Genomic DNA, 17992 nt, shown 5'->3' with positions numbered 1-17992 from the left:
GTCCCGCCCAGACCGTCAAATGCCGCTTCCAATGTAGGTCGCGCCTTAGTTTTGATTCTAGGACTACTCTAGGAAATCCACTTCAAAACATGGGCCTGAGCGCCCGGCGTGATCTAATATTTAGGAGGTAAAATTCCCTTACTACAAATTACAAAAACACAACCAATTGTCATAAAACATTAAAGGACGTCTCATATCTTTTGCCTAATTTTCACAAATAAAATGAGACATCAATAAAAGCTATATGATATTCTATCCCCAAGATAAGGATACTTTGAATACAGTAGGCTTGGATCGTATTGCCAACACTCACGTTCGGTCGGCTAAATACAGCAATACAGCCCAGTCTCAAAATTACTTACTTCCTAGAAATCTTATTTCTTGATACCTGCAAACATTATTTCCTTATCAGTTAATGGAATTTTGTTTTTATGTTATTTTAACAGGAAGTAATCGTATTCTTGTAATCTTCAAACCGAACCAACAAAAAGTTAAGCTTTTCTGGTCCTTGTAATTGAAAATAGATTGTGGCGATTTATAATTTTTTATGATACACCGATCATTGAATACCACTATGTATTTAGTTTCTTATTTGTAACTAAATTGAAATTTTACCTTTGTCATCCAGCTCCTGATATTATTATCAACTTGTTACGGCCGTTTCAGCATCACTGTGCCATCGTCGGACTGTTCAGCCAAAAGGCGTCGTTAAAACACAAAAACATATACACGAAACACACACATATTTGTCAAAACGGGGTTTTGAAAACAGGCCAGTTGAGGATAGTACATTCCCGAACTGATGCTGAAACGGCCGTAACAAGTTGATAATAATATCAGGAGCTGGATGACAAAGGTAAAATTTCAATTTAGTTATAGAACCAGCTCAGGGGCTAGAAAATATGGATTATAATCTTATTTGTAACTTGTAGGCTACACATATTTTCAATTTATTTATTTTTAAAAAAATACAAATTTACAAAACACATACAATTTAACTATAAAAGCCATTTGTGGCTTGTCTGGAGCAATTATTATAATTTTTGTTATTTCCCAGTGCTTTTTTATTCAATCAGTCTTTTGTTTCGGACCTTGTTTTTTAAAGTATACCATGACACAGAATTCAATAATATACCAAACCTATCATAGAATTAAAAGTAGTCAGATTTTAACAATTATTGATAAACAATGAAAAAATGTTACATTAATAAACATTTGGAACAGCGAACAACAATGATAAAATATAATGAAACACAGCTAACCAATGTGTTTGTAATTTTGTGACGTGATTGGGAGAGGGAGCGATGAGTCAAAGCGAAGACATGGTGTGGCGGGGTACAAATGACCTTGACTGCTCCAACCACCTGCTTGCCGAGCGACGTGACGTGTGCTAAGTTAGGATAGGAGAGGGAAGGGTAGACTCGGCGCTAAAGCCTATGGAACGAATTACATGTGCATATCTTGGGGGCCAGAGACCAATACTTATTTCTGTGCTGTGTCATTTTACTCCTGCCTACTAACATTTTGATGATCTTAATCTCAAATCTATAATTTCATATATATATATATATAGTACTATTTATACGTTAAAAAATACGTTGTACGTTGTTAACATAAGGTTAAACTAATCTTTTTTTATTAAGTTAAATTTTTATGTTTTTGTTTAGATTGCTGCTGTTTTGTAAGTTTTGATTTATTAGTCATCTTCCGCCCCGGGAAGTATATGTTCTTATTTTAATTTTGTTGGAAATTTTTTTCATTCCGTTGAATTATAAAGATCTAAAACTTTTATCCGTGTTGCACTGCGACGGTACCGCTTGAACAGTTGGGTCACAGCGACCAAGGAATAATCGAGACTGGCCTTCTCTTTACCCAATACACAGTAGTTCTTGAAGCCACTTCTTCACTAATCATAGGTCCCACCGGCCAAACCGCCGCGTGCAACGAGTGCATATATTAATTAGCATTTCAAGCCCACCGCAAAATAAATAGAGTTGAGATAAAATTCTGAAACTTTGTTGTTCATTAACAAAACAATATTTTCACGGCGATGAATTCATAGTTGAGTGAAAAAGCCAATGATAAATAGGTTAGAAAATTTTTAAAAAATAAGCACTTAAATTTTCTGTTTTGTTTCTTGATATGACATTTTTATTTGTGTATGGAATCCTTAATTTTTTTGATCAGTTGCGATTTCATCAGCAACTATTCTCCAAAGTTGTCGGGAAGGATAAAAATTAACTGGTTTGGCCTACATTTGGAAGTTTTTCATAAACAGCTTCGTTTAGCCTACAGCTTACCTCAAAAGTTAGCGGATCGATTTCTCAAATTCCGGCCAGCCACTGACACTGCTTCGCAGAACTCTTGAGTATGCTACCGCTCAATAAAGTAGCTGTTACAAAATATATATGTTTTCCTTTTGTAATTTTAAATCGTTCATAGTTTTGCAATGAATTGGTGATTGTTTTATAGTATTTTAAAAATGCTCGATAACATGTTTTTACTAAGACTTTGTTGTACAATTAAGTTTTTGCCGATACTATTTATAAAACGAAAAAAAAATTAATAGTGTTAGTATAATATATTATATATCTTAAGATTATATTATAATCCTAGATTATAATATAAGATTATATTATGATCATGCAGAATGTTATGGTATTATTTATTAACTTGGTAAAATCTTAATGTAAAATTTCTTTTATCAATTAGAGAATAAAACGGCTTTTTGTTTTAAGATTGGGTTTGGTAAATTACTAGATTCGTCATTAAAACTTAATTCATTGCTTTTAAACTGTTGCCACCACATGTAGATATTCTTACTTGTTCTTGAGATAAAAAATGTATGAGTCTATTTTACTGTGACATATGACTTGAAGAACTTAACTTTACCATACTTTAGATTATTGATAGTGTAAGCGGTTACTCGCCAAAAGTCGGCATAATTACATTTTAAACCCCAGGAAAAATGTGAAAAATCGGCCGGGAAATACAGGGATTTCAAAATTGAACTTCTATGGACACCCTGATTTCAGTAGAGGGAGGCTTATTATATTCAGAGTAATTTAATGTTTTGAAATTATTTAATGTAGTGTAAAGCATAGTAAAGCATTTGATAGTAATCATTTTTGTTTTCTAGTTGATGGATCTTTAGTCATGGTAACTCTAATCAACTCGGCATTGTCATAATTGTTGGTAATGAGTTAGATTTGAACCCTGGTTTTTCAAGATAGAAGCCATGCTCTTTTATTGACTTAAATATTTCGCCATATATGTAAACATTTATATAACTTCATAACAAGATTGAATAAGGGGAAAACTGATTTATGTATTCACGTCAATTATTGTGATGTGACATGCTTAGAAATACTATGCTTTTCTAGACCTTAAAAACGTTCCTTTTGAAATTTACAGTAGTATACCTATCAATTATGTCCTTTAATACTTGGTAGTAATGAATTTAAAGTGATATTGTTAAGTATTTTCGAACCAAGATTTTATTGCAGCTATAAAATTTTCTATCATTGTCCTCCTGAGGTTTTAAAAAATCAAAATAGAAGTTTAATTTTACCTGTGCTACAATAATTTCCTTGTACCTACAGTAAATTGTTATAAAGAGTAAAGTGTGGCTAGTCCCTCCATGTTGAGGGATATAAGTTAGAAGTTTAAACACAACTTGTGATGAATAGAAACAAAAATATGGAGATGGACGCCAAAAAACATTTGAGCAAATCTAACAATTAAAATCTATGGTTTTAGCCCCTGAGCTACCAGACATAATTAAAACTAAATTACTGACACAATTCCTATTAGAAAGCTCAAATGCATTAGATGTACCTGAAGCTGACGATGGTGATCTTATATCGAAACATGTCCTGAACAAACAATTGTTTTTGAGCTTGAAATGTGTAAGTATAACTTAGATAGATTTAGTCCCTTGTCAAATCAACAACCGCAGAAACTCAGTCAAATACAAAGAATGCATGATACGAATCTATGCCGACACTTTTTAAGCATTAAATGTTCAGAGTAACTTAACTACTAAGCTATTTTTGTAATCTTTTTGAATCTGGACCCGTTCACTGTGCGCAGAGCACTTTTTGAGTCACAGGGACATTTTCTGCAAAACAGAAATGTATAACAATATTTGTGTAATCATATGATTGATGAATTTTGCAGTACTACCTCACAGCAGAGGAAGAGTGCGAGGAAGCTGAAGATGTGGAGGTGCCGAAAGCTCTTGGGGATGTATTCGAGTCAGTAGCTGGTGCGATATTCTTAGATAGCGGCATGTCGCTAGACGCTGTATGGCATGTGTACTATCGGATGATGAAGACAGAGATAGGTAAATATGGTTAAAATATATTAAAAATATTGTAAATATTGTTCTTATCTAACATAAGAATTTTAGGAATTAGAATCAATACCGGTAGGCCTAATATATTTTTTACCTACGACCGTTTTTTAAAGTAGCCATTTCAGTTCAGTTCCTAGAATTGAAAAGTTTCACTTAACATCTGTTTACTTTCATAACAGCATAGTTTAATTTCATAACAGCATAGTTTTTCTCATAACAACACGGGTAACGGACCAATGAGGTTCAAGGATTCAGAGAAAAGAAGTAAAATTGTAATACTTTGAACGTCAACTTATCAGCTGATCAGCTGATCAGTTGACAATTTTAATTGTTGATCCGACTTGTTCCTGTTAATACTCGCGTATTCTTAACCTAAGTTGGTGTAAGTTAAAGGAAGTTTGATTAATCTGATTTAAAAATGTCAGTTAATGAAAGTGAAGTTGATGAGATGGAAATGAGAGCACAAACTTTTTGTGCTAATCTTTTGCCACCAAAATCGAAACAAAGGTATTTTCATACCAACCTACATACCAACAACTAATTGTTTCACTATACTGTATTATTCAGTTGTCCAAACAAATATACAATATTTCCGTAATTGTACCTGATACAGCATTTATGGTAAGAATGCTACTAGCAGAAACTATTCCCTGAAAAAGGTAAGGTAATATTTAATGAAGTTTTACAAACACGTAATTACATGAAATCAGCTGATTGTACAATAATTCGTTGCTGTACTACACTTTCAGTGGCAATGACAATAAACGATAACATAACCTCCCTCAGAAGTTATGAGTAGCGATTGTTAGTAATTAAAAACCAGATTGTTAGTAATAAAAAAACGGTCGTAGGTAAAGTAGTGTACGCAACTCGCGTTAATAGTCTTTACGACACTCGTAGAAGTTTTTAAGGCACTCGCCAAGGCTCGTGCCTGAAATTTTCTACTTGTGTTGTAAAGACTAACTTAACGCAATCGTTGCGTAAACTACTATTCCAGCTTAGCTTCAGAGTTCGGTATGTTTAGTCAAGCATTTTCACTTCAATTAAGTTTCTGTTAATTTTATACAATCTATTCGCCTATGAATTTGTAAGAAATAATATCCCCTTGGAAATCTTTTTAAATCAGCCAAGTTCGCTTACAATCATAAACTTTTCAGCGATAATTTTGTCCTGTTATTTTTATCATCACTCAATAAATATCCATCATGAAGTAGATTATAATATGATGCATTTCACTAAGTATACAATTGCATCCACGTCTTTTCAAATTCAAAAACAAACACAACTCGCTAGTTGTTAAAATAAATGTTCCCGTACAATGTAAAGACTACTAACTTTTAAAACAAAATGTGAAAGACTGTTTTGACTAGCGATAGCAGTTTGCAATGTTGTGTGATTAATTACCATACAAGGCGAACATTCGTAACTAATAGTGTATGGTTAGCCAGTTACACTATTGCCACTACATTCCTTCCCCTATAATTCCTCTTATAATTTTATAATTTCTGTATTTATAGCCCTTCCTTCACATCTTAGGACTGTAAAAATCTTGCTCTCTAGCCAGGAACCGCTGTACACATTACTTCAGGCTAGGCTAGAGCATTGGGGCAGCTAGTCATTGGTGATTGATGGCATTTAAACCCTCAAACCCAGGAATCAAAGCCCTGTACTTTACCCCCAGACCACTATCTCACCTTTAAATATTACACTTTTTTTTTATCTGTCTTAGCTAATCCATCCCCTTTAATCCTGTGACAAGGCCAATATTCTAATCTCAAAATATCCTTTTTCCTTTCATGTGAAACCTCTTCAACCATTTGTATTTAAAAAAGATCAGTTTTGTTCAAGAAAATGCTCTAGGTCAAGATTTTGAATTGTATAATAAGGAGGATAGCATCTAGCTTATCTTGAAGAAGTGTAAGTAGGCCATCGGACATGCTACACTTAAAAAGTTCCCCAGTGTATGAAATATTGTGTGCACTCTTTTCTTCTATGTTCTATGGCTTACCTATACTTCTTCAAGTTAAGCCTAGCTGCTATCCTTCTTATTCTTAAGTAAAGATCAGCCTATCTAACCTCTTTTATCTAGTTCTACTTTCAAGGACCCTTATAAATCACATCTTACTATCATGTACTCTATTGAATTTTTTTATATATTTCATGAATCAAAAAATTTGTATTGTTTGATAAGTGGAATAGTATTTCTAATTGACTGGGCAGATTAAGTTGTATTGTATAGAGTGTAAAATATAGATTTATTAAGGAGAAAAATAAATATTAGTTTTTAGTTTTGTATCATTTTAAAAATGACAATAAACTCATGAAACTTTTTTTCCTTAGAGCAATTTAGCACGAACGTCCCCAAATCTCCGATTCGAGAACTTCTTGAACTCGAACCTGAAACTGCCAAGTTTGGGTAAGATAATCTAGTTTATAGTATGTTAGTAAAAAACCTATTAGACAATGAATGCAATGTTTCCCAACCATTGCAGGTAGGTGGTGAATGTAGGTAGATCTTATAATGTACACACTATATTTCAAGATTGTTTGGGCTGGTGCATTTGTTCACTGTGTAAAATCAGCAAGATGTAAGATCGAGGAGGGGTTTATTTTGTTAGATAAAGTAACAAACCTAAGTTTTTGACTTGAAATAATATCACTCTAGAGTATATACACAGCCAGGATCTTAGCTTATTTGCTTACTAGATGAGTACCTGGCCGGAATGAAGGGGCACAAAACGACGCTATGTGCTTACTCCCTTAGTTGATTGTTGGCATTCAATATGGAAGGACTTAGTAAAATGTTGTTGTTCAATGGAATGGCCTAACGGCCATCGCGTCTCAACTATCATTGAGGTCAGGAAGAGGTTTTTGTTATTTAATGGAAGACCATGTGTTCACCCTGTGAACAAGGAAAAGAAAAATTATTTTGCGTTATTTCGTTCCCCATCTCAAACATCACGAATTCGAATATCAGAGTGGGCCTGGTTCCAGATTTGGATGATAAACCCTACCTCTGATACAAACCCATATCCAACACCATCAATATGACAGAAACGGATCACTTTCCCAACAATAAATGTGCAGAACACTTTCACAAAATAAATGTACCACATGATGCCAGTAGCTACGTTGATCATTGCTGTACTGACTGAATGAAAGAGGCAAATGGCGGCTGCAAACTGTGCCCGTGCGCTAACCGGTTACCTAGCTTCCAGCTATGCAACAATTGGGGTAGCAATTATATTTCAAACCATCTAGGCTCCCTGGGCCCATCGGGGTAACCAGCTAGGCCCCGTTGTGTGCGGGTAGGTCGTCAAGCTTGAGATTATTTTCACATAGTAGTAAGCGAGTAAGCTACCATCTCGGCAAACAACATACATCCCGGCCCTCCTGTGTATGTACCCTAATGTACTCCCAGTGCTCAGGAGGCGTACTTCACCCCTAAGGTATATAAGAATACCTTAGGGTTTCATGTTTCTAGTAGTCAAGAAAAACAGGAATGGCTATTGAATTTCCAAATCGTCTTGAAACGTTGGGATTTATTCTTTATTTTGACATTAAAGTCGGGAATTTTCATGATTTTGCTGCGATCGGGACCGCGGGAGATGACTATGATGAACTATGTTGTACGGCCACGGGGGATATTCATGAGTTTGCCGCAATTACGCTTGACGGCGATCATGTTTTTTGTGACTGAAGGAGAAACAGATTTTTGCCTTGATCACGCTAGATGACGATTACCTTTGCGACCGTGGTAGATATTCATGATTTTGCCGCGATCGCGCTAGACTTTTGACTTTTGACTTTAACTGTAATTTGACTTTTAGAATTGTATCATAAAAATCATTTTTTATAAGTATAAAATGCTTAGTACAGTTATACTCAAGCTTAGGGTTTGCAATGAGGGAGGACAAGTATGATAAAATTTGCTTCTTTAAATTTACAGTATACTATAGTATTACACATCTACCATAGCCATAATGTTCTACCACTTCACCCAAACAATAGGAAAAAATAAATTATTAAAGATTCACAAAATATCTCAAATTATTCGTGAAATTAAAAACATAAACATAACTGTAAACAGACAGTTCTCATTGTGTATCACAGTTTTTGTTGCTGCATCCTGTTGGTAAATCTTATAACTTTTAATGCCTTTGCATATCATAGAACCAACCATTTTAGTTGAAACAGCTGACTAAATTCTTTAAATCTATTTAAATATGAGTACTCATAAGGTTAACATGGGAAACTCTAGAGCTACTGGGGCGGAGCCCGAAAGGATTTAAATGGAGATTTAATAAAACACACAAATTAAACGTAAGCTATTTATTCGTATAAAATTAAATTAAATTACATAATTCACAATTGTACAACATCTTACTTAGACAGAGGCCATGAAAAGAAGGAGCTAAGCTTCTATTTTCAGTAAGAAGAAAACCACAGAGTAACATGATTTAGTTGACAAGTACTGTACATGATATGTTGAGATGAATGAGCTTATACTATATCAACACCAATCCATCCAGTAATTAATGCGTGATTGAACTTCAAACACACAAACTTTCACATTTATAATATTAGTAAGATTACATGTGTTGAGTATTTCTAAGCCAGTGTTCTGATCATTCATATTGAGTTGGGATTTGATCAATGGCCAAGAAGACTTTTAGACTTTACTTTAGATAGAGAGCATGAATCCTGTCTTGATCAGGTCCTTGAGCTATCATAGGTTGGTGGACGGATTCACCTCTGATCAAGCTATCTGCTACTCATACATATACTGTATTCTTACTGTGTGGGTGTCAAAGAATATCGGTTTTTTCGTAAGAAACTGGATGTTTTAGTTCATATCTTCATATATTATAAAATCATTAAACAATCCCTGAAGCTGGTAAAACATGAATAACAGGAACAAAAACTAGTAGTTTGTCCATTAAAAGTTGACTTAGAAACCTAAAATTCCTACCTTCATATATCTAAAAAATCATAATGTTGTTATTACTTGCAGGAAACCTGAAAAACTTGCAGATGGCAGGAGGGTTCGGGTGACTGTAGAAGTATTTAGCAAAGGGGTTTTCAAAGGCATCGGTCGGAACTATCGCATCGCCAAGTGTACTGCAGCAAAATGTGCTCTGAAACAACTCAAGAAACGAGGCCTAGTGACCAGGAGAGTCAACAATGCTACCCAGTGGTGAACGGAGAATCGTTACATTCCAAGTGAAAATGTATTGTTTATTTGAAACAGCCTTGCCACATTGATTGTAAAAGGAGTCTACAATGTTGTTTTTATAGTATAAGATAGCTGCTGCGACAGCTGAAATAATTGGAAGTAGTTTTTGTTTTTTTATACGATGTTTGTTGAAAATGAATTGTACATCAAGCAAGCCTTGCCACTCAACTTTACCATTTTTTGTAGATTTTATAATGTTGCTTTATGTGGCAAAAGATTTTCATGCATTTAAAAAGTATATGTCAACAGTGTGACATAACACAATGTAAAAGTGACATAATATTTTAGTAGGTTAACAAATCTATTTAACAGTAACATTTGAGATTGTATTTTACGCAACAATGAGTATTAAGGGTTTTATTAGTAACAATGTTTGACGTTCTGGCAAAAGATGTCTTAAACAAACGTGCATTTAAGAATTTTGATAGGTTAATATTGCTACATAATAACAGTGTGATATTTATTATGAGGGGGTACCTGAAAATACCAGAATTATTTGAAAGAGTATATTTTTAAACAAAACAGTTGTACCTTCTTCAAAATATTCCCCATTACAACTTGTCCCAATTGTTCTACCACTACTATATTTTTTTTATTGATCTGCAGAAATGGGAGATCATTCCTCTCTTAATTCTGCCTGTTCGCTGATTCCAGACAGTCTGCAATGCAAGCTCTTGAATTTTTCAATAATTTTGTCAATCCAATTTATGAACTTTCAGTTTGAGATCCGTTGACATTTTGTCGTAAAAAAAAAAGAATTGTACACTTGAGTTAATCCCATAGTGTCACCATTGTAAGTGCTTTTCAACATTAGATCTGTTTCAGCAGTTTTTTTACAGAACAAAAGTTAAGCTCAACAGCCAAGCCTGAAACTTTTGGGTACTCCCTCGTACGTTAGGTTAACAAAGCGTAAGAAAAATACAAAATAATATTGAGAGATTGTTTATTTAAGCGACGTGTATAGTCATTGTACATATATTGTTCAAATATGTATCTTTTGTATTAAGGTTTAACTCCAACATTTCTCGTATTTAAGTATTATTATAAGTAAACCAAATCGTTCTTAATTTTAATATTCTTGGCTGTGTACTTATAGAGTTACAGAAACTTAAATCGTCGATGAATAAGTGAAGCTTTTTCACCGAGGCTGAACTTAAGCTTCAGTCGTGAAATGGCTGCATTTTTCATCCCTCGAACGTTCAAGTTGTACCGATTTACAAATATCTGAACGGTAGTTTTCAGTTGTGCATCGGTAACAACTGTACCCGAGTTTTTCTAAGATAAGCGGGATTTACCGATGACTCAGGTTCACATTGGGTGAAAGGGTGTCATCGGTTATCTATGTTCTTTGAGAAACTGTGATAGTATTTTTAAATCGTTCAACTATTAAGTACTAACCATTAATTGTTGTACGTTAGTAAATTTACAGTTACTTTCACTAGTGTGTTCAATAGTTTGTTATTTTTTGTTTTCAATTTTGTGAAGTCTCTTTAATTTTGCTACGTTATTTAGATAGGTCGTTTTCCATGTTCTTTAGTATGTTTTTTTATATATATTTACTAGACTTAATGTACTGTGAAGCTCAAGTTTCTATGGTAGATTTAACAAATTAAACCGGTGAAACTTGTTCGCAATGATAATTCTTTACAAATTATCATAGTTAAGTTAACAATACAGCAATGTGTCTTTCAAAACAGCAATTCTGGTTTGTGGTTTAGTGGTTTACTGCCACCCACCTAGCTATAGAAGAGCCCCTATTTGTAGACAGATTTTCAACTTTATTGAGCAATGATAACTCACAACTTAGTTTTTAATTTTTTTTCATGTCTGAAACAGAAAATGGCCCCCAGCCAAAACATATTTGTAAAACAGTAACAAAATTGTTAATTCAAAGTCAGTGGTAGATTTAGATGTTCGCCCAACCAATTACAACAATCACTTGGTCCCCTTTTTTGTCTCCAAGTCTAAAATTTACTTTCATTATATAATATATTTACCTTCAAATAACCATTCATATAAGTGGGCCTAAGTGTATTTCAATATAGTGCAGAGTTTCAGATCCTTTTCACGTTAGGATGTAAATAATGTTCTGAAGTTAATCTATAAAGTAAAATTTGTCCTGTCCTCGATTCTAATAGTGATATTTTTATAAAAACATCTTGTCCAATAACATTTTCGCCTAAACTTGATTGCCAAAGTGTGTTAATAGAAAATCATTTTTGTACCTAAACAAATACAACAATATTTTCCCCCTATTTAAACTAATTTAGTTTCTATTAGTTTGAGTTACTTTGTGTAGAATTTTCCCTTACCTAATATAAATTAATATTCATAACTTTCTTTATACTTTTTGACATTTGCTAATACAGTCTAGGTAGAAAAGTTACTCATCCGAAGCCATAAAAATAGATATTATAAGAAAGAAATTAAATCAGAAAAATTCACAGTAAACTCAAATGGAATAGTGGTTATGTGAAATTTAAGGGTTTTTTCTTTGATCAAAGGGACATTGTACAGCTAGCTCAACTTTTTGTTCAAAAGGCTCATATATAAAATAACACAACAAGAAACTTAACATTTTTCCTAGTGTAGGATTGCTTTGAAAAACAACAGTTAAATGCTGTGACATCTATTTATCCCTAGATTTGATTATTTCAAATAAATTTCTCTACCGGTTCAAAATCATCTCGACTACATTGGTTTCCCAGAAATTATAATCTCATGTAAATAGCTTAAATTTATGTTCCTAAACTATTAGAATTCAAATGTTTATTCAGTTGAAATGTTTCTCCCAACCATTGTTTATTACAAATTAGTTTTTATTGATAGTTTTGTTAATTGTATTTCAATGTTGTCTTAGTTAAGTGTGTATTGTGTCACAAATAATGACTTTTTACTCATAGCAGGATAAATTTAATTTGGATTCTTTTTAACATGATCAAATTGATTGCCATTCAACAGAGCAATAAAGATATAATTTACTTGATATGATAATTTTATCATTTAAAAACTAAGACACATTGCAAAAGTATAATTTGTGTCAAGTTTGTTTCTGAGATCAGGTGTTTTTTCAAACATTAAACTTATAGTTATATCTATTCGCCTTGATTCGTGTTTTTAAGTACAGTACAATAATTTTGTTCATAATCTGCAATAAAATGCAATTTCAGTTACGGTTTGTGTTTGTGTTTTCTTTCCTTAATGTAGATCTTACAACTACCTATGTAGAAATCAGAAGTCCTCATTGGCCTATGATCATCTGTGTTACATGAAATAGGCTTTGTCAATCATCCCAGGCAGCAAAAATTTACAGTATTTACAGTAAAAGAAGTAATTTCTTCTTTTTTTAATTCTTCTATTTATTAAAACCGTTATTGTAACAAATGTATGTGTTCTATATTGGTTTTTGGAAAGCTTATAAAACTTTTGTGACCGAGCTAAAAACTACTGGTCCATTATTCCCTGGAAATTGCATAAGTCTATGGTTTCCCTAAAGATTCTTTGATGCCCAAAAAGTAACAAATTACTAACTGAGATTAAGAACATTGCTTCCTCATCTAAATTCATAATTATCTCTGAAAGTGTTATCTTCTAGAGAGGGTCTTTTACTCTTTAAAAGAATATCTGGAAGATGTAAAAATTAATTATTACCTTAGAGATGGTCTTACCCTTTTTGTTTAGTGATTGGAGTGGTAGTTTTGGTGTTATAGTCAAAGTCAATAGTTATTTGTGTAACTAGTAGTGATGTGTCAAAACTGAATCTCAAATCTCAAAACCATCAAAACTTTGGAAAAGTTTCGGTTTCGAGATTCGATCACCGAGTTTCGAGATTCAAAAGTTTCGAAATTGAAGATTTTGGCAGTTTTATTCTTGAAACTGCTGACATATTTTGCGTCATTATTATTGTGTCTAACACTGTTTACACTTTCCACACAAGCTGGTAGCAATATCAAACAGATAACAGTAAATTGTATTCTGATTCTGAACTTCAAAAGGCATCTTAAGGCTACGGCCACACGGGCGTTTTTTTCACGCACAAACGCAGCGTGAAAACACGCGAATAAATTAGAGTAGCTGAAACAAATAGACACCCGCTACTGCGGGGAAACACACTGCGTGTGGCATACCTCATTACATTTAATGCTGCTCATATTTCTTGCGTTTTTTCACGCTGCGTTCTTGCGTGAAAAAACGCCCGTGTGGCCGTAGCCTAAATAATATAACTGGAACAACATACAACTCAGTTTCATGGCGATATTTAATAAACACAAATAAAATTTGACCACTAAATGTTTATATTAAAATCTAATATTCATGTTTATGTCAGGGGCATAATTTAATTTTATGTTAAAAAAATTATGTTGTTTTGGGTTTTTCAGTTACATATATTTATGTTATTATGTCAGTGTCAGGAGTCGGCCTCTTTCAATTTCATTGCATAACATCTTATCATTAACTGTATTTTTTTGTAACCTTAACCCTTGTAACCAGCTAAGTAAAAAAGTTTCGCGTCTAGGATTTGAGATTCGGGATTCGACTTTTTAAAGTTTCGGTTTCGGTTTTGAGATTTGAAATTTCTGGTTTTGACCATCACTAGTAACTTTGTACGAACTGGAACTTTGCGCTCGTGTTACACATATTTTTCCTACAATTACTTCTTTTAAACACTCAAAAACTCGTTTTAGGTTAGTTTAAATCCAAGCGTTAATCAAAATAGGAAACACTACACCAGCTGATTGCAGTCGTAGTATATATTTAAGTGTTGCCAACTTATTTTCAAACGTCCACGTATTAAATGTCTAATAAAAGCACACTGTTTTGTGTTGTTGTGTTGGAATATTTGAGTGTAGCAAAAGTAAGTAAATGCAGCAATTAGCTACTTCTCATGCTATAATCAGTGCAAGAAAGCCCACTTTGTCAGGTTACCATGGGAAAAATATGTTTCTTGTACATTCATGAAGAATTACAATGGTGTAAAAAAATATGCTGTTTTACGTCTAAAAAGTTCTAAGAAACTTCATATTATCTCAAATTTAACCATTGAAATATTTTATAGTCATAAGGGGCCAAACACATATTACGCAACACACTTTTTCGTAATTTTAACCCACCTCCCTTCCCCATGTAATGTACCGTAGCGTTTGAGCAAACCCCCCTTGCGTTACATAACTCGATTGTAATAGACTTTACGCCACACTATGCATGATTTTGACGAACTTCAACTTCCCACGCAAGGATTTAGTCCAGAAAACAGCTGTTTACCGCCAGCTTATACAAATGGGGACACCAACCAGCTGATTATACTGTATTTGGGTGCCAGTGAGTGATTATAACAAAAACATAACCTCTCTTAGAGGTTACGACTAGTGATTTTTAGTCCTTTAGTTGGTGGTAATATACAAGGAAATGAATGGATTTAATATACTATAAGATCAACCTTTTGAAGTGCAGTTTGCGGCATTGTATTCTACTAAAAAAGACCTTTAATTTGATGTGCATAATGACCTATGCTTCCATTTAAGATTTTCTTCTGACTCCTTGTGGGCCGTCCCGCTGATGAGTTATTGGATCACTGAATACAGTATGTGTTAAAATAGAGTTTTATGCCCTGTAGTAACTTTGTGCCAAGTATTGTAGCTTTATCTACATTATTTTTAAAATGTTTAATTGTCCTGGGACTTTTTTACCACTCTGTATTTTTAACTATATAGATAAAACTGTTTTTTTTAGGGTGAGGAGGGAAATGCTTCTAGCACACAGGTAGTGATGGGCGATACGGGTCAATGTATCGATACTGCGTATCGATTCGTATCGGAACGTGGTGTATCGTATCGTATCATCATGTATCGATTTTTATCTGTATCGGATAAAATATCGTATCGTTTATTTATAATTTTTTTAAACATTTAAATATCTCAAATATTCAAGCTGCATAGACAAATACTATGTAACTTACAAGCTTGAAAAGAGGAACGTGCTTGTAATCTTACCTCAGAAAAGCCGTTTCCTTCCTGTGTCTTTTTATTTGTGTCAAACATACTTACATAACCTCCAAATTCCGGTAAACCCTCAAATTTTGAAAACATTTTGTTATTGTTTTCCTAGATTTTACACAGGGATAATTAATTGAACCAAAAAGTACTAATAATGATGGTGGGTATGCCACTTGCACATTAAATAGTATAATATGGATAATGAGGGTCCCCACTTCCATTAATGGTGACCCTAGTCACGGCCGCCTTTAACTACAGGCTGCGGCCTAGTAGAATTGGCAACATCGCAAGTGGTATGTTGTTTAGTGACAGACGTCCCATAAGATAACATGGCAGACAGGTGACATCAGCTCATTAATTCGCACTTTAATGATTTAAATTTAAATTTATGAACATAAATTTATTAAAATATTGAAAATAAAACATACAGAATTGAAACCCGAAACAATATGAATTAAAATCTATATCTGTACATTTTTAAGCGGAGTCAATATTGTCATAGTTCAGTAACCAATCTTTTTTCGTAAATACACAAATACCTTAGCTACTTCCAAACAAAAACAGCTGTTACAACACCACTTGCGACGTTGCCAGTTCGAAGGCCGCGGCCTGGGGCCCATTTCATAATAAACTACAAGTTACAAGTTACAACTTGTAACTTGTAATTTCAATAAGATTTGCATTAGGTGATCAGCTGATTTACTAATAATATTAGTTTGTACTTTATTATGAAATAGGCCCCTGGAGTTAAAGGCGGCTGTGCCCTAGTTTTGAGGTTTTTTGCAAAACATAGCTGAAAATACAGTGTTTTATCAGTGTTTTTGAAGATGCTAGGGTAAAATATCAAATTTCCACTACTACTTTTGAGGGGAGGAAGATGGGAAGACAAATTTCTTACCATAAAAATAAGATTTATATTAATAAATAAACAATACGATATTCGATACAATATTGGCTATAGGTGTATCGATACGGGCATATCGATACACTCCCACGTATCGATACAAAATATCGATAATTTGAGGTCCTTGTATCGATACGCACATCACTACACACAGGTAGTCAGCCTGTAGTGTGAGACTCCTGAATCTATCACAGACTACTCACTAAAAAACCCCCTCTGCTCTGTTGGACACCTCTGTTCTGTCAGGCCAACATGTGACCTAAGCCCACAGGGCTCGCACTGTTACTGGCATTATTATAATTATTTTTTTAAGAACTACACCGCATCCCGGTCAAGGTCGAGCTTCTTGGCGCGGAGAAGCTTTGGACACAGCTGTTAATTAATAGCCCATACAGTCAATTAATAGCAGCAGAGGTCAAGTTTGGTATCAAATTAAAGGTTTTATTCATAAAAGTACATTGCCGCAAACCCAAACTCAAACGATGACGATGATAATAATGTTAATGATGTAGCTAAACGTATTGTTTGAAATTTAACAGCTGAAAAGAAGTGCAATAGAAAAAGTATTGGTTAAATCCATCAAATTGTAATTGAACTCTACTAAGTACTAGTGCACTTGTGATTTTATTGAATCAATAATAAATTCAGTAGATAATGGTGATAATGAAGTAGTTGGAATATTTTTAGACCTTAGTAGAGCTTATGACAGCGTTTCACATTGTAAACTATTAAATATCTTAAATGAATTAGGAATAATTGGAAAAGAATTACAGTGGTTCACTTCATATTTAGAAAACAGAGAACAGTTTGTTGAAGTGGACTACATAATAGAGCAAAAAAATACTAAATATATTGAAAAGTTTAGATCTCAGCGGCAGACACTACGATATGGAGTACCCCAGGGATCGATCTTGGGGCCTCTTTTGTTCCTCTGTTACATTAAGGGGTTGCCAGAGTTAATCCCGGTCAGTGATGGATCTATGTGTCTGTATGCCGATGACTCTAATGTTTTGTTTTCAGGAAAATCCAATTCAACTATTGAAAAATCCTTAAACAGGAGTCTTCTCTCTATAAAAAAGTTTTTGGATGAAAGAAATCTGCTTATCAGCACAACAAAATCAAATCTAATATCCTTTTCAACTAAACAGTCAAAAACAGCATTTGAACCTAATATTTTTATAAAAACAGACAAAATTTATCAGGTAAACCAAACAAAGTTTCTGGGACTGGTCATCGATGAAAATCTATCTTGGGATAATCACATAAACTATGTAGTAAATAAATTATCATCTGGCGTTCATGCCTTGCGGCTGATGTCCAAGGTTTGCAACTTGGAAACTCTTATGATAATCTATTATTCTTTATTTCATTCCCACATATCTTATGGAATCGCCATTTACGGAGCAACAACTAAGGAAAATTTGGATAGAATACTTATAAAACAGGAAAAAGCTATTAGAGTGATCATGAAATTAAAAAGAACAGATTCAGTTAAAAATATC

At 33.6% G+C, this 17992-nt stretch overlaps 1 protein-coding gene across 1 annotated transcript in view; it reads left to right on the top strand.

Annotated features, from left to right (window-relative positions):
• Positions 1–12714, top strand: part of LOC128997735 (endoribonuclease Dcr-1) — a 109952-nt gene extending 97238 nt beyond the window's left edge. Inside the window, 3 exon segments of the mRNA XM_054423384.1 lie at positions 4180–4345; positions 6698–6773; positions 9372–12714. Of these exon segments, the coding sequence (XP_054279359.1) occupies positions 4180–4345; positions 6698–6773; positions 9372–9558 (429 nt within the window). The 3' untranslated portion in view covers positions 9559–12714.
• The last annotated feature ends 5278 nt before the right edge of the window (positions 12715–17992 follow it).

This window comes from Macrosteles quadrilineatus, unplaced genomic scaffold, assembly GCF_028750875.1.
Source record: "Macrosteles quadrilineatus isolate MER2022 unplaced genomic scaffold, UCM_ALF_1.0 Scaffold_7__1_contigs__length_78375512, whole genome shotgun sequence".
Lineage (NCBI taxonomy): Eukaryota > Metazoa > Arthropoda > Insecta > Hemiptera > Cicadellidae > Macrosteles > Macrosteles quadrilineatus.
The sequence above is the reverse complement of the archived record's forward strand: the minus strand, read 5'-3'. Positions and strand labels throughout refer to the sequence as shown.